Here is an 18,827-nt window from a genome sequence, read left to right on the forward strand (position 1 = left end):
TGGAACACAAATAAAAATTCAATTGCAAATACCAGTTTTCAGTTATGTGATAATGTAATTCACCTTAAATGTCGTGACGTAGTAAAATATAGTACAATATATTTTGTCAAATTAATTTGTGTAATATCATAATATGATACTGATATAATAATATAAAATTTTACTCTAGTAAAATTTTACGACTAGTAGTCGTGAACCTTTTCGCCAAATCGATGCAAGACCTAGATTGAGGGTTATCTTCACGTATTGGTTTGAATGCAACAGTCACAAATCCAGAGGAAAATGAAAAGATTTACACTATTAACCATCAAGTCCCAGAGTGAGGAAAGCTATTAAAAAGTCAAGTAGTGAGTTTACAAACATTCATGGGCAAAGGGCTCCTTGGGAAATTAATTCAGTATTTGTAGAGCCTGAGGATGGATGGTTTGCCTAGAAAGAAATTGACATGGGGATGATTACTGCTATTTAAATAAGTCAATTTTGAGGGTGAAAAAAAAAAAAAAGATTAACTATGAGTGAGAAGCCGTTGATAAGGATGGATTTTGAGTATGTTTTTTTACGGCATGGAATACGTATAAGGCTATTGGAATAAATTACTCTGGCTGCATTCTGAACCCCAAAAGAAGAAACATTAGATGATTGAAATTTTCTTTATTTTATTCATCTTTATTAATCTTGAATCTTTACCTTATTAATCCCTCCGGTGGAAATTAGTTGTCTTTATTTGAATGATCCCATTATCTGAAGTATCTGGGAGCAGTGGGCTGCTACGTGCCTTTCAGGGTCAGGGAAAGAAAAAAAACAACCGAATGGACATCTTCCTGATCTTCAGAGGCATAGACTGTCAAGTAACAAACCAGTCCAAAAAAATCTGCCATCCCTTATGATTTCCCTAACTAATGGCTTTACAGTGCCATTGGGGTGGGGAACATATCTTACCAACTGGGGTGGTAAGGGGTCTGGGGCGTCCTTCCCCGGGAAGAACGTTTCACAAAACAGCTGATGAAAATTCATAGTTTTTCCTGACTTTTAGAAAGAGATTTTGCGATCAAATTAAATACAATGAAGTCAGAGATGTGACATACAGAAGGGCAGTCCAGGGCTTACAGTGGAGAAGGCACTAGGGGGCAGAGAGGGCCATGGCAGAGCTTATGGTCGACAGGGAAGTAGGGCCAGGACAGGTCCTATGGTAGACAGGGCAATAGGGATAGGGGTGCCAAGGCAAGGCTTATGATAGACAGGGCACCAGGGGCAAGGGGTGCCAGGGCAATTCTTATAGCAGCCAGGGCACTTGGGGCCAGATAGAGCCAGGACAGGACTCATGGCAGAGGCATGTAAGAATGTCCAGGTAACCTTCACCTGCACGTCTTGTGGAAGTGGAGGCCCCACTGCTCCACCATGCCGCCCGTTTTTTCTGTTTTTGTTTCTTTTTTACATTACATTTTATGTCTGCGTTGTGTTATTATTTATGTTATTTTTGCTTTTTGATTCTTTTTTTTTACTTCGTGAATTTTATTCAACCTTCGATTTCTCACTACGGTTTCTTATATTTGTACTGTTTACGACGTCGACGCAAACAAAGACCTCGAAGTGAACAGACAGACAGACAGACAAACAAACAAACAAACAAACAAACAAACAAAAAAAATATATATATATATAAAAAAAACACAATTAAAGAAATATAATTGACTTTTTAAAGTCATTTATTATCATCATCTTCGGGATGGGAGCGCGTCGCTTCCTATTTGGTGGGCGGGGCGCGTGCGCGTGCTCGTGCGCGTGCGTATAAAAAGCGGCGAAACTTCCAGCCGCGGGCTCGAGCCTTCCGCCGGAGTTGCGGCTTCGGACGCGACGCGACGCCGACACCGACGCGACGCGACGCGACGCCGACACCGACACCGACACCGACGCGACGCGCAGCCCTCCTGCTCGGCGGCTCACCCTACGACTATGTGTCCACGCCACCATTTGAGTATTTAAACGTGGAGAGACTCTGACGCTCCCGTCGCGGGACGCCCGTGAAGACCCGTGTGTCTTGCACCCGCGACCGAGAAGCCACGATGATTTTTCGGGACAGGTGCAGCGAACACCCGCGGGTTTGACGCCTTTTTTTTTGTTTGTTTTTTGTTTTTGTTTGTTGTCGCTTTTACTTGGAGTCGCCGTGTGTTTTAACTCCCTCCCCACCTCCGCTGTAGGCGTCGGTGACACCGCGTTTGTAAACACTATGGAGCGTTTGGAGCAGTTCGAGCTCCGTCTGAGTCCGTCGTCCTCCGGCTCGGACACCTTGTCGGAGGGGGAAGAGGGGCCGGGGCTGCCGGGCGCCGAAGCTCGGAACCGAGACGGTTATCCTTCGAATATGGACGTACCCGGGGACGGGGAAAGGACCGCGACCGGACGGGGGAAAGGCGACGAAGACGAAAAGGTCGGAAACACACTTTTATTGACGAACTGAAGACTTTGAAATGCCCCTTTCATTAAATCGTATTCCAATTAAACGTGGCACTTGTTGCGTGGGAGTGGTGCTCGGTGTTTACGCCGCACCATATCACCACGGACCGTTCTAGTGAGAACCACAACGTAACACTTCTACCGGGTCCTTGAGGTGCTTGAAGTTCTCCTCGGAAATGTAAGCGCTGGCATGCCTTTCAAATAGACCATTTTGTGCTGAAGTGCCTGAAATGTCCCGAAACGCGAACCTCTGTTATTGAAAACCAGGGATATTTTCCCCGGATTTATTGTTCAAATCTTTGTTCAAATATTGTTATTTAAATTGTTCTAGAATGGCCTTTACGACAAAGATGATGCCAGGGAAATGTAAACTGAATCCAGCATCGTTGAAAATGGACACTTTATAATAGATCACACTGAGGTGTGTGTGTGTGTGTGTGTGTGTGTGTGTGTGTGTGTGTGTGTGTGTGTGTGTGAGACTATATTTGAATAACAAAGATCACATTGCGAATTGATTATTTGTTTTGCATCCTTGGAAAGGAAAAAATAGTGCTAGGGAAGGTACTTGAAAGTGCTTGAATTTCATTGTGTAATGCCAGAAGGCTTATGCTACACGTTCCACAGTTTACACCCTCAAGTTTTGCGGGAATATGAAGAAGATGTGATTAATTGAACCCATCAGCAAACAAAATGAACAACTTTCTCCTGCTAACTTAAAAGTAATGCATATGATTTTGATAGGTACATGTGAATTCAAAACACCACGCCTGGAAGAAATTATTTTTTTTTTTTGATCGGTGAATGTGATGTTTTGACCATTCTTTTGATAATGATCATAACACACCTGGTAAAAAAAAAAAAAACCCAGAGCATATGAAGACTGTTTCCTTTTAGTTCAAACATATTGAATTCACACATTTAGTTTCATAATTGACATGTTGATGAATGTTATTTCCCAAAGCTTGTTCATTATTATATTTCCAACTAACTAACCAACCAATTAAGTAAATTTTTTTTTTTTTTTTGCGCCATTTATCCTCTTCCTTCTGATTTACAATTAGAGAACAGTTCTGCATAATGAATAAGCTGTATAATATAGCCGTAATATCACAAATTCCCCATACCAAACCCATAACCTCCTCTTCTTTCGGGAGTGAGAAGTGTGCCCTGTAAAATGACCCGCCACGCTACCATCACAGCTCCATGCTTGATAAAGCGAGGTCAGGTGGCTGGGGCGGTGAACGGGTCCTATCCAATTGCCGTGCTGGAGGTCTGACGGGGGAACTCTGACCTATGACTTAAATCAGACATGCTGCGGTAGTTAAAGAAGGAAAGGCTTCTGGGAACCCACTTATGTATGACATCACCTCTCAGGATTGACTGACTCGATTACAACTCTGCTGCCTGACCCGGCGCTGGTGCAGTGTATTAGAGGATCAGCTTGGTACCCTGCAGTGATTAGGCTCCTCAGTAAATACCTACTACCTACCTCTACTAGCCAATTATAATGCTTTTGAAATGCATTTGTATAGAAGTGGGTGCATTGATTATTAATCATGCCAGAACATCCTCAATGTGCATATACCGTATAACTTAAGTTTTGAGGAAATGGCTAATATCAGTTTGAGATAAGCAATTTATAATATGCTTGTGCAATGGACTCTAAAGAATGCATGTATAAGCTTGGTCCACATTGGACATTTATAATTGTACTGACTAGTAAATAATACTACATGCAAATGTTTTTCAAGAAACATATGTTTTCATGGAAGGCTGACATGCGGTCATGTGGTTTTCGCACTTTTTCTCATTTTATTTCCCGGACAAATAACTAGGCAATTCCAGTTCTGTGATCTGCAGCGCTTCTTTTCTCTAGCCCTCCCTTCCATTTCCTTCTCCTCTCCGTGTCATGCTGCTCTTACCTTGTTTCCTCTCATTTCACACAGGATGTTGCACATTCTGCAGCTTCTTTGGGCCCTTTCTCGAGCGCTGCGTTGGACAGGCTGGATGCCAAATCATCAGCTCTCAGTAAATGACGAGAGCTCTCCGTGCATGACCTACAGATGTAGAATTAGGCCAACAACCTACAACTAGACGTAAAGGTTTGACCGTGTCCCACTCCTGCTTGTATTCCGTCATCAGTCCCACGTTGACTTTAATGGTAACCATATTATTCCTATAATTGGTGTTAGGGTTTATTTAATGCACTTTTTTTCACTATCAGAACTTGTGCAATGAAGGCAAAAATCCCTGGAATTTATCTGGCTAAGCTTGTTTTTTTTTTGTTTTGTTTTCTTTCTTCCCCTCCTCAAAATTTGCATGGTTGTTCACAGGCTTTAAGCGCTTTGGTACCAGCATTTGCTTTTGCTTACCAGTATTTCATCCATTCAATGGTCCATCCAATATCTAACTAATGCCGTTGTCCTTTAACAAAGTCAATGGCTGTAGAATTTGGCGGCTAGTGGGGATGATTAAAGGGACATCCGGTGTTATCCTCGGGCTTATAGTGGCTAAGATGATTATCACAATCTGGTTAAGGCCCTCTCACCTCACATCCAAGGAGCATTGATTTCTGACTCATTTCCTCTGCGCTGTTTTCTCTCTGAGTGAAGACAACTCTGAAGGAACGTTTGAAGTTCTTCAGAAATTAGGTGGTTTCTATTTTATTCTTTTTTTATTAATGGCCCTACGCCGGAATTTAATGATGGCCGAATGTGCATCATCGGAACCAAGCAAGGTAAAGACCACAAAAGACTTTACTCTACTTTCTAATTATATAATTCTGGTCTGCATACTGCTTTCAGTTGTTTTTAAGTTGAACGGGACTAATTACTTGCTACTGCAGCTAATCTTAGACCCGTGTTGAAGAAGGCAAGGTTTTTAAAGGCAAGGTTTAATTCTTAAGAAGAATATGGTAATAATTTTATATTCACCAAGAACACAATTATGTATTTGGGAATCATTTCCCTCCCGGGATGACTCTGAAGTATCTATCTTTCCAATTGTATCCCTATATCCAAACGCCCTATCCTTTTGTTGTGAATCTGGAAGTTTTAGTTATTGAAACACGTCTTAGAGTCAGCTCTACTTTTGAGGGAGAATTGAAAGGGTTCACTGGAAGACCTGCTAGTAAATTAGTAACATGCTATTGACAATTTTACTTCATAAAATGCTTATATTACGTTGATAAATTATTTGAAAATGTATTGCAAGCCTGATAGTGAAAATTATGAACCAAGTCAACATACTTGGGTAATTATCCGTTTAACACACCAGAGCAGCCAGTACTACAGCTGGTTGTCTGGAGGACCAATCAATATAGTGCATACTGTGTGTATATATTTTGTTGTATTTATTGCTTCGAAAATAGACAATGCAAAAGACAAAGAACAGAGTAAACATATGCACTTGTAAGCTGTGAGGCAAGATGAACTCCGGTCTTAGGAGGCAACAACACAACCCACTACACCAACATACCCTCTCTGGACGTAATATGGCGCTGTGCCAAAATCCTGTTTGCGCGGCTCCACAGTAAAGAAGATTACGCATCGATTCCCTCCCGTCGGTGGAAGTCCTGGCAGCTCCTCAGGTCCACCTGATGAAGTTGTACACGCGTCGAGGATGCGTTTAAGCTTTGAAGGCAAATCATCCCTGAGAAACACACTTCAATGACTGAACCACCAATCTCCCAACAGCGAGAGCAGCATTAGCCAGACATCAAGACACAAGTTCAAGCGCTACAGAGGTTTTTTGAGGAAAAGGCTTGGAAATTATTATTTATTCTCACTGTTGAACTGTCAGTGCTTTCATCTGCTTCTTTATAACTTTCCACTGCAGACAGAATAACATTAGAGCCCTCGGAATTCCATGACACTGCATAAGATGGAGTACGCTCAAACTTAAAACCCATTAGATGTGTGGCTAAAATAAATATGGGCAACGTCTCAAATTCACACTTCAATTGAACATTTTCTCTGTCAATCACGTTCCGTTGTATGTGATATGGTCAATATTTTAGTGTACTGAAGTCGTCTGGCATGATGTACAGTGTGAGAAATACATGATTTTGAATTTGGTCAGTTATTCCTAAATCTTTTTCATTTGGAAAATAATCAGGTGTGTGTGTGTGTGTGTGTGTGTGTGTGTGTGTGTGTGTGTGTGTGTGTGTGTGTGTGTGTGTGTGTGTGTGTGTGTGTGTGTGTGTGTGTGTGTGTGTGTGTGTGTGTGTGTGTGTGTGTGTGTGTGTGTGTATAAAAAAAAAAAAAAAAAAGATGCGTGCACAATTATCCACAGAATTAATCATATTTGTGGTGGTAACAGACCCCCAATTTTCAGTTACCATAATAGTGAGATTGCTGATTTTGACACTCTTATTGTTTCATTATTCACTATGGATCAATAATAGAAGATAAAACTTTCACCGAGTTCCAATAAAAGTGTGTGTGTGTATGTGTGTCAATGATCACATTGCAAATTGATTATATTTGTTTTGCTTTCTTGAAAAAGGAAAAACTAGTGCTTGTATCTGTGCGCGCATGCGCTTTCAACCCTGCGGGGAATTTTACCCATTTTAAATGGTACAAAAAATTGAAAATAAATATGTGGCGGTCAATATTTATACATATAAATCGATGTATGGGGTAACATTGGATTGTATCAAAGCGCTTCTTCTGTTGAAATGAAGAAGGAAATTACCATATTTATCCAACATGAGATCATGGAAACAGAATTCCCCTTAGAACATAGCTTTGCATGGCAAGTGTTGACTTGCAATTGTTGCTTAATATATTCTATTTTGTCCACTCAAACCCTTGTTAATGTAATGGGAACATGAAGCGGGAAAGTTGAAGTCACATATTTGGATATGAGATTGAGTTTGCTCGGCTTGTTTTCTCACTGAGTAAACACTGAGCTCCTCAGTGTGGGGAGCAAGTACAGGGAGAGAGAACAGACTGCATTTAGGGGAAAGTTGAAGACAGATGTTTTGGTGACAAGGTCAGCCTTCTCAGGGTTTACTTTAGAGCGGTTGACCCCAACAGAGAGGAATAGAGAGAGGGAGCGAGGGAACGATCTATTGTTGGAGTTCATTGAGTTTAGACCTCGGAGACTTCCAACATTTGTTTGGAACTCGTCCATGTTGATGGAGCCACTGCATGTCTGTGGAATGACCACGACAGAAACAGAGATTATGGCTGCGCAATTAATCGCAATGTCTATATTGGCCTCCATAATTAATTGATCATGGCCGGGGATGATTTTTTTTTTTTTAATTTCCCCCCGAATTTGTTCGTTGTCTGCGCCATCTCAGCACGCGCAGCGGAAGTGAGATGCGTATTGGAGTGTCCATTTACGGCACTGCTCTACACTTGCCTGTTTTACGAATAATCAGTCTTAAATAAATATAAAACTTAAAATAATTGTCGCACAGTAGTTATTTTCATTGAGGGTGCTTAATGAAAACGTTAAATTGTAGGGAAATTCTTGGGGGTGCTGCGTGGAGGGTGTGGTGTAATTAGCTGACCTTCTTGTTCGGGAAAAATATTTTTTATTTTGGTGCCATGTGTTGCATTTTTTTTTTTTTTTTTTTTTTTTTTTTTTTTTTTTCATTTTTTTATAGTAAAATGTTTTTTATTTATTTATATATATCTCTCAAGACTGAATTAAAGTGAAGAAGTCCTATTTTGATTTAAAGATGACGATTTATTTATAGGCTTATAAAATACATTATTATTGTGATGGCAGTTTTCTGTTGATATGCAATGTGCAATACAAGAGCTTTGTTACCCAAATTGGATGAATAATCCATAATAATTAATTAATCCTAAAATAATTGTGATTGTCATTTGAGCCATAATCGTACAGACCTAATTGAGGGTTAAGTTATTGAGCACAGTTGATATTAACTAAAATCTTTACTTTGGCCATTTAGTAGATCTGTGGATATTCCTGCTTCTGTTTGCAACATGCCCCGCAGGTCCGAACGCCTCCTCCCTCCTGTTATGTAACGCTCTCCACAGTAGGTACAGCAATGTCAACAAAATGTTACTCCTCTCCTTCCACTGGAAGTGATGCAAGCAGCAGCCCCCTGCCGCTCCGCCGGGCTACCCCTGCTGGGGGCAAGGGGGTGTTGGTGGTCACTTTCTGTCAGAAGGAGAATGGCCTTCAGCCGTTGGCGCTGTGTTGATTTAATGGAGTATGTTGTATGCTCTCTGCCAAAACAAGACTAGAGGTGAAATCGTAGTGTTGAAAGTCGTACCTTACAAACTGTATCAAACAATCAGCTGGATGAAGGAATATGATCACTTTACTTAACTATAGGACTGTTAGTTTTTGCTAGAATTAAGTTATGCAAGCGAAACCTTAAATGTAGATGCATTTTTACCGAATGTGTTGGTGCCAAATTATGTTTCTTCAAACATGTTTTGCAAAGTAATGATTTCCTTTGGAATGAATGGAATTAATTGTCGAAAAGCTTGTTGTTCTTCAGAAGGCACAGTGGAACTCAGAAGCCAAAATTTCCATTTTCTATTACGACTATTTCTTTGTCCGTGTTCACACAACAGAGTATTGGGAAGTAATTTATGTATATTGCTTTCCTGATGAACGTGAAAAATTGGATGGGCAGTTAAAATTATGTATGAAATGTATAAGGCCTTCACAACTTTCTATTCCCAAATCATTGTGGGAGTATAGGATTGATTGGGAGATCATCACTTCCTCTGTTTGTGTGCTTCTGGTTTTCCTTGCTAAATTTGACCTGTGATGACTTTTGACACGGACCAATCGACACCTTATTCAAATGTCCCACACGGGCCCTTTTTGCACCTGGCATTAATATGTGTCTTGGGTGATCCAATCACAAGTGGACAGCTCTAAGTATGTCTGTTCACACCTGGCATTAGAATGCGTCTAGAGTAACCACTTGTGGTCTGACTCCACTTCCCTGCTCTATATGCCAATAAATGCACATTGTTTCCGTTTGCAGACCAAATGTTTTGTTTTACATTGGCATTGCTGCCATGATCGACTGTACCTGTTCCTCTCCAGCTTTAAAAGAAAAGATATAAAAATAAAAAATCTCCTCATAAATCGGCCAGTTGCGATATATATCTTCTGGTTTACATTGTACTGACTCTTGGGTCCTAATGGAAGACCTTGTGTTCCCGTGTACTCTTTTCACGAGAATCCATTTTGCCTTTTGTCTTGGCTTCGTCTTCTTGTTAGGTAGTTTAATATGACAACGTTGGCGTGAAAATGAGTGTATTGTCGCTCTCACAGAGGTCGTCAGTTGAGTAGGCGGTCCTTCAATGTGGCCCAGGAGACATTTACACACTGCTAAAAGTATGTGGCCATATGTAGCCCAGACCACCTCAGACTGTGGTCTGAGCGATTAGATCTCAATGCTTCTTGGATGCGTTCACACCTGTACTCAGAGCTGTCCATTTGTGATCGGATCACCCCAAATGAATTTAATTGCCATGTGTAGACGGGGCCTCTGTTTCCTACTTCCGAGACAGTGGCTTCCATTTGTAACACAAATGGCAAAAGTTATTAGATTATGCTATATAAAGACTACTGTATATAATAAGTAATTGGTAGGACCTATTCGTATCAAACCATTTAGTTGTAGTATTTGCATGCAGTGCCTGTCACAATAAGCATCAATGAAATGGTCATATTCTGTGATTAGTGTCCCTCTTGCTCCATAACCCTAAAATGTGGTCGTTGGTAAAGGAGGTGTGGTAGTGACAGTTTCAAGGAAGCCTGGGGAAAGTAGGCGGTGTCTTACAATCTAAACTTTTTGCATTATCTTCAAAAAGCATAGTGGAAATTGGAAAGACCAAATTACATCTTTCTATTACGAATATATTTTGGTCCAGTGTTCACATACCAAATGGAGAGTATTGGGATATATTTTTTTGCTTTGCTTTCCTGATGTATGGGAGAATTTGACTGGCAAGTTGAAATGCTGTATGAAATATCCTTCACAACTTTTTAATCCTAAATCATTCTGGGAATGTAGGATTAATTGTGAGATACTCACTTCAGTAAGGTGTACTTCTTCAGTCAAGGAAGTTACTTATTAGCACCTAATTCCAGCTAACCACTATTAAGTAGCTGTGAAGAATGGGGATATTACTTAAACATGCTCTGATAATATATATTAGCTATAAATATAAGCTGATCATTCTCCTCTCCCCAGTATTCACTGAAGGACAGTGTTGGATGTATTGTTCCCTAAACAGGCCTGGGCTAATCTTAGAACTTGTTATATCCAATTAACCAATTAGCAGACCTTTAAATGTTGCTTTACATACACTTTCACAAAAAAATGGTGTAGCTGAAATTTGTTTTGCACTTTTATATCTGTTTTGATTAAATTAAATGACATTTAGAATTAAATGTTCGATGACATCACTTTTCTTTGGGTACTGGTGAATTAAACTCAGTTTGAGTTTACTGGTGTTTACTTCAGTAAATTTACAGTGGCATACCCAAAAATGTATTTGAACAATACTTAAAGTCCCTGTAAAGTGAATTCACTGATTTGTCTGTGTAAACACACTGTACATGTTAGAAAGTAACTGCTGAAAACATGTGAAAAGAATGAACGATGTAGTACTGAATTGTGGAGTTCGGCAGTTAAACTGTTTCTCACTAATTTTGTTGTCCGGATTTCTGGGGCGGGGCTAAATCATGAGTCAGTAATGTAGAGCGGTCATGCTCTGCATGGCCCCTCCCCTAACACTATATAAACACCATGTCTCACCATCAGAAACAGCATTAGTGGTAAGCTAAGCTGACAGTCCAGTTTGGGACAAGATGCTGTTTTGGGAATAAACACCTGGAGTAAAAGGCGTCTTCAGGGAGACCGTGAACTCAAGCCAAGTCTTGGCGTCGTGGGTGCCTCCCGGTGCTCCCACCGGTGTTGCACAGTGAGACACACAGTGGAGATTCTCTGCTCCGCTGTGTACAAGGTTGGCGCCATTGGCCGTGGTTTCAGTGGACACGCCCCCAGCGTCTCAGAACAGAGGGAACTGGCTATTTTGTCACAATTTTGAAATTTTATATATATGATTTTATATACTTGGCAAATTTTTCTTCATTCAAATTTGGCTTGGTGGTTAATAACACATTTTTCTTTGGTGTGACGAACTCAGACCGCAATTTTATTTTCACTTTACAGGTACTTAATTATTATTAGGGGTCCAGCCCGCAGGGATCAATCGTTTTTGGCATTTTCGGGCTAAAAGTATCTGAAACACTCCAACCGACCTCAACCATGTTGGTGCAGTACGCACCGACATGGTTGAGGTCTCGTTGGAACCGGTACATTTCAGACATCTTGTTGTTTAAGTTTGACCAATATCGATGTACATTTGGAGCAGAAATAAATGGGGCTGCTCCTCAAAGTCGACAAGTCGAATCATTAGTCGTAAACCCGTCGGTCGACTGAGATTCTTGTCAGTCAATGTCCATTATATTAACAGGATAAAACAGATAGAAGCTTACAAAATGCACATGGATAACATTTCAATGAGGAATTATAAATAAGGGGAATCATAAACATTATTTATTTTTTTTTTTTTTATGTGTGAATTGTCTGCATCCGGACATAGACGCGAACAGGGCTCTCCATGTCCCCCGGTCGCTGTGCCCCGTTCCTTCAAATAAACTACAAACAGTGTGGGGACAGGGCACGGAGGAACGGGGCTCCGTAGGGATGGGTATTGTTAACATTTTAACAGTACCACTACTCTTACCGAGCTTATCAATCCGGTACTTTAACAGTACTCGTATCAGTTCTTTTTTATTTGAGAGGAAAAACTAAAACAAATTAAGAGCAGAATTAACACTGCTTTATTTTCTGCGCATTACGCATGGAGAGGGGGTGATCGGGGAGGGAGTCGTGGAGAAAGTGTCCCCATTACAGGCGATTTTGTTACATACCTTTCCATACGCACTTGCTTCGTTCCATAAGGAGACGTAAAATCAAATAACCCACATCTAAAATGAAAACAGTTGTCGCAAGCACCTTAGGCGTGGCCCCTCTCCGTGGCCCCTCTCGGGATGGCTCCCTAGACGGTCGCCTATAGGAAAAGCCGAATTTGTTCAACTGGTCTAACATTTGAGATTGAAGACTTTGGAAATTTGGAATTGGTGTCAATATAAAACTGTGTTTTACAGATGCTCAGCAACCTGTAATATGTACTTAACATGACTAAACTGCACCCATTGAATTGCTGCCTGCAGCTATTATTATTATTATAATTATTATTATAATTATTATTATTATTATTATTATTATTATTGTCATATAAACTTAGCAATGCTACCATTTTCTAGGGTAGCCAAGTAATGTTTCCACTGCATATCAGTGTTGACCCATGTGTTTCTATGTAAACAAAGATGATGTCTGGAAAAACGTAGACATTTGACAGCAAATGGTCCTAGATATGGATAGGTTTTCTTCCCTACCGTCATCCATCACAACTATAACTATCATTCGCTTGGATTTGTGATTGAAGGCCTGCCCTGCTAGGGTCGCCCTGGTGTGTAGCGGCCTTTCTCATGTTACTGCTGCTTTCATGCGCTGTGGTTATTCTGGGGTTGGAAAAGTAGCAGCAGTCCTATGGCCCGATGTGCTCAGTGTCCCACAGTGTTTGTTACTGTGCAGTGCATGTTATAGTGTGACATTGTACGTTTTCTCTTCATTACCTTTCTGCAAAGGGGTTTCATGGCAACCTATACAACCTTTTGTTTTTAGGAAATTTGTGTCACTGATGAGAGGAGAGAGATTTCAAAACATCCTTTCACCAAATTTTGAATGGTGTGGCACCCTTGGCTCTGGGTGATATTGATCAAATCAAATATCAAAATATTTATGCAGATTACCTTGATATTAATACTTTGATATTTTGGGATGACTTTTGGTGCTTTCATGAGATATTTACACACAATAAATATTGGAGTAAAAATCATGTGTAATGTGGATATTATGACCCAGCAAGTAGAGGCGTTGATTAGAACAGGCTGTAGATAAAATTGAATGAATTAACTTTACTCTACTTTACTAGAAGACATTTAACTATATATCAATATGACGATAATCAAAATCATAGACGATATCCCTGCCCAACCCTAGGCACACTATAGCTTTTATTGTGTATATATTTGTGAAGATGCCAAACAGAAACTATGTATTTTAATGTAAATGAGTTATTTACAGACTGAATTATAAAATATTTAACATTTTCTATTGTAACTTTAGTTCCTTTGCTGCATAGAATACCTTGATACTAATGTTAATACTTATTTACTCCATTATGTGGGAATGATGGTTGTCTTTAGTTGGATGAATGTACTGAACACATTTTCAAGGACCACTCGTACACAAACACATTTTTATTACAAACACATTATGTTTTGTTTTTTTCCACTTCAATTTGTGTCTAGGTATAAAGGTCAAGAGACACTGTAATCGTCTGGCTCCGGGGCTTATTTCTATGTTATGTGCTGATTTTTATTTCCTGAATATAGCTATCTGAAGTGTTGTTTTCACCCTGCAGGACCCCAGCTTGGTAAACATTGGGTACTTATCTCCCTGTTCAATAAAATCGCAGTTGTGGAGTTCTGGCAAAATGTAGGGGTGGGGCAATAGACTCAACATGTGAAAAGGTAAACAACAAAGGATTTAAGATACCATAGAGATTACACTGAACCTGTATATAAATTGACTATCTGTTAAAGTTGGGTTCACAGACGGTAAAAAATAAAAAAAACTGGCCCCTCAATCATTTGATGTTTAAAAGCGCCCTGCTTCAAATGCTGCGTCTGCCTTTTATAGGAGTGCAAAAAAGTAGGCTGCAAAAAAGTAATTAATTGGTCCCCTGGAGGAGGTGAAAGTATCTCGAAGAGCTGCAAATCGACATATCTAGCATATACTGGTTGTCTGAAGATTTCATTATTTGTCTTTTTGGCCCATCCATAGTACCTTTTATCCTTATTTTTATCCCTAGTATTTATCCATGACTATCTATTTCTTTATGCTTGAATCTCTATGTCCTCAAGCCTTTGAAGCAGCGTATGTCATTAACTCAGAAGAAGTAGTCACATTCAGCATAGTTAAGTTATATATAATATATGCTATATCCATGTGTGGAGTGAAACCAAGGGGGGAGGGGCCACAGCAGGAAGAGAGATGACTGGAGTACAAATACAGCAGTCTGGTCTGGAGGTGCGTCCCTTGATGTATGTTGTGTCCCATCCTGTTATAGATGTGTACCGGCGGTGTCTAAGCAACCAGAGAGAATAATAACAGTTTGTTCTCACTCTGAACATGTTCCTTTCATCCATCTCACTGAAATGATAAACAACATCTCTGCATAAACACTACAAAGAGGATGAATATCCTAATCTGTAAATAGTCATGCCCTGGCTCTTTGTATACCTCTCCATTGCAAAAGGAGTAGTGGTGGGGGTGCTTGATATTTTACTTGGTGTGTTGCAGAATACCATACTGTATATTACTATAAAATTATGTAAACATGATTATAGATTTATTTGTGTATCCCATAGAACCAGTGTTGAAATCAAGATGAGAAATATTTGGTAATACAAGGCCAAATACTGCCATTTTAGCCCACTTCACACCGAATACGTAATTGCATCCTCCCGCCTAGTGGCCATTGGATGGACTGAACAAACCAGCTGGTGTCGCATCACATTTTTGTGACATAAAAGCTTGGCTTTCAGCCTGACATTGACCATGTTCCATGAATGAGTTTAAAACTTCTTTTTATATACTGTTTGCGAAGTGCGAATTTAAAAAAAAAGATGCACACAATTTATTATATAAAAAGAGAAGCGATTATTGATTGTGCTTATGGTGACATCAAGGTTAACGTTAACATTATTATTTTATGTACGTGAATTATTTACTTTCTGTCAAGCCAGTTACAATAAAAAATAAAACTTGACTAACGTCACTTTCGGTTGTAGTGTCGGACCGAAACTTCTTGCTTGAGTTGAATAATGTGAACGCATAGCGGATTCCTGATCCTATGCGTGAATTCCTGCAGCACATAGCTTATCGCGTGCAGAATCCGACTCTCCATGAGAATAAACTGACTTGTGAACTGTCCATGTTTGTCAGGTTTGGTATAAAGCAGGCTTTAGAACAATACCTTTTTTAGTTGTTAGCATTTTAGCAGCTTATGGGATATTCTTCTTAAGAAACTGCTTTTAGGGGAAAAGTTACTGAAAAGCTTAAGTGGTATCCTGAAAGCGTGTTGTTTATAGTATTTTGTTCAAATTGTGGCGTAACTCTGTACCTCTTCTTTCTTTGTTGTTTAAATATTTAATATGAATTTTTTTGTCTCCTTAACTGGTGGTGTGTCCCTCCATAATTGCATTAATTGTATAATGGCTAACTTTCCTACTTTGTTCGTGCAGCCCTATATGGCTCTTATATATTACTCTAATGGTCTAATTGTATGACTGATGGTCATTACATGGTCTAAAGATTCATCTAAATTCTTTGTCTTAGTCCTAGATTTTTCAATAGTAGAATTCAACGAGAATGTTTATATCAAGAAATTAAAGGTATAAACATGAGAACATTAGGATTCACAGAACCACATCAAAGTTAAACTCAAATTTACTGAATAGGGTTTTTTGAACAGGAAATCTTTCTTTACTCGTGAGCACTGGTGCTCAAGGTGGCTCATATTGCCATATTGCGGTCGTCTTTGCTTTCACAACAAGGAGTTGTTGCTACTGTCCACTCTGTGTGATGGGAGGGATGGCTGGGTCAAGTTTGGTCTTGAATACCGCCTATTTTATTTTTTACTTTGTGTCAACACAAAAATGCTGTATGGGGAAAAAAAAAATGTTTGCAATTATTTTTGAGTGTGAGACAGTCTTGTGGAGTGTATGCACCTGTGTTAATGGAACAATAGACATTGGTGCACTTCACTAGCTCACACTGAACTCAACAAAATACACATCCATCACATTCAGCACTCATCCTCGAATTGTTCCTTGATAGTATTCACGCCAAGGGGCATTTAGTCTCACAAATGAAAAAAAAACAACAAAAAAAACAACAATTGTGTTTGGATAAGGTTTTTTAATTGAATTGAGTGAAATTTGTATTTTAAAGTTGAGTGACTGATTAACTGTTAGTGTGAGGATATTTATTTATGTGCTATTATTTTCTGATTTTCATCTAAATACACAATTGTTCTTACTTTGCCAAGCCCTGAATTGCAGGGTACACATCTTTTTGATTTCCTGCACAATACTTCATGATTGTGTTCAAACGGCCACCTTGAAAATTATTAGAGGAGAACGGGACCTGATGTTGTATAACTGTATTCCTTAAGAATCTCGGTGTGTCTTGCGTCTGTCCAAATCTCTCTCGTTCTCCAATGGCTTTCATACGGGAGCTCGCCCGTGAATGTTTTTACTCCAAATCCTTAAGCTGCTTACGGGGTTAATGCTTAGTTATTATCTGTTTCCCTATAAATTATGTAATTCTCTGTCCAGTCCAGACATCAGGATGATTAATCTAAGTACATTTGTTTTAAAACACCCGATCCGAAAATAGCCCCAAGTCCCATGTGGATATTGATTGTTTCTAGTGTGATCACAATAAACCTTTATTTTCTTTGCAATAAGATAATTTGGCTCCATTTCTGAAAAGCTGCACAACAGCTGTTTAGAAATGTTGTTTTTGTTCTATACAGTATGATCGTTAGATTTACACAGATGTTACACAATAGGAGCTTGGTGTTGCAGGGAAGAGGCAATGTGAGCATTAATTACCATGAAAATGCATATTATAGTATATTTTGGCATATTTTCATAAATTGTGAACATGTTATGATAATCCTTTGTGGTCCGCAGAGAGAAATTGCCTCAATGCGGTTATAAGGTTTCAGGAATTGTGGTGGGGATGTAAACTTGGTTTTTGCTTTGACTCATTTAGAGAAACTTAAAGTCAGAATTTCATATGACAAGAAAGGCCAAGTCCCCTTTACCTCACAAGTAAAAATAAATTACATCTTTAAACATAGTCTAATACTCTTTAACAAAGCTGTTAAATAGCAGCGCTAGTGAACGTGGACAAACACTGGCAGACGGTCTCTGTGCTGGAGCAGGTCATGAGATGCTGATGCAAGTTGCCTGGAAGATCCATTATGAAAGTGTTTGCACTTGAGTTGTTCCAACTCAAGTGCAAACACTTGAAATGACTTTTTGCCCTGCGGTAGTTACACCCTGAGATCTTTCCTTTTTTAGAGTTTCCTGTCACGGAGTGAAGGGCGTCAAAGTTGTAGTGAACAATCTAAATAACAATAACAATCTTTTTTTTTTTTTCCCATAAATTAGGGTATCATTAGGTAATTTGAACAAATTATAGTAATTATAAGATAGATAGATATAGATATAGATATAGATAGATATATATAGATATAGATAGATAGATAGATAGATAGATAGATAGATAGATAGATAGATAGATAGATAGATATCTATATATGTGTATATATATAAACACACACACACAAATATTGGTTTATGTAACATTTGTCCTGAGCCTCCTCTTCCAGTCACTTATTAAATGAGATGTCATGCAATAGCTTTCCTGGAAATCTGCGTTCATCACAATTGGGTTTCAGAATCCGGAGGCTTTTCTGCTTGTACAAGGAATATGAATCATCCCGTAGAATGGGAATGGAGGGCGTTTCCCTTTTGGAGAACTCACCTCTGAGCCGTGTTTGTTTTCACAGGGAGGGCCTCTTCCTCACCACTGGATATTGTTATGTGGTCCAAGCCTCATGGAAGGTTATCTTCTGGAAAAACAGTGTATTCTGCTGTATGTGTGTGTTGTTTTTATTATTAATATAAAAAAAGAATACATCCCTTTACTAATCCGCCAATTTGATGTGGAAAGTTATTTGCCATTTGGTTTTATTCTGCCGTTCTCTCCCAAATGTTGTATACTTTTCATATAATGCATAACTTGCTCTTTAATGGTTCACTTTTAGTCCTGCATTAAAATAAATGAATACATTTAAATTTCTAAATCATATACAATATGTACAGTCATATAATATACAGTAGGACTACATTATCAGTTGGCCAATCTCTTCTCTTTGATTCATCTTTATAGAATTTTGCATCACCAGGCAAGATCCACATAAGAGATACAGCACCACCACTTCAGATAATTTTTAGCTTAATGCAGGATGTGATTTATTTTTGGGGGGTCCTCTATTATTGGGTGATGACTTTAAACTGGGTTTTCAGTTTATAATATAATTCTGTGTCATAAAGAGAAGTTCCTGCGACCCGCTGTCTCCAACAGCGCT

At 39.2% G+C, this 18,827-nt stretch overlaps 1 protein-coding gene across 1 annotated transcript in view; it reads left to right on the forward strand.

The window, feature by feature from the left end:
- Positions 1-2,310: 2,310 nt before the first annotated feature.
- Positions 2,311-18,827, forward strand: part of mast4 (microtubule associated serine/threonine kinase family member 4) — a 75,542-nt gene continuing 59,025 nt past the window's right edge. Inside the window, exon 1 of the mRNA XM_080017952.1 lies at positions 2,311-2,425. Coding sequence (XP_079874078.1) covers positions 2,360-2,425 — 66 coding nt within the window. The 5' untranslated portion in view covers positions 2,311-2,359. The remainder of the gene's footprint in view (positions 2,426-18,827) is intronic.

Source organism: Zeus faber, assembly GCF_960531495.2.
Source record: "Zeus faber genome assembly, chromosome: 17".
NCBI lineage: Eukaryota > Metazoa > Chordata > Actinopteri > Zeiformes > Zeidae > Zeus > Zeus faber.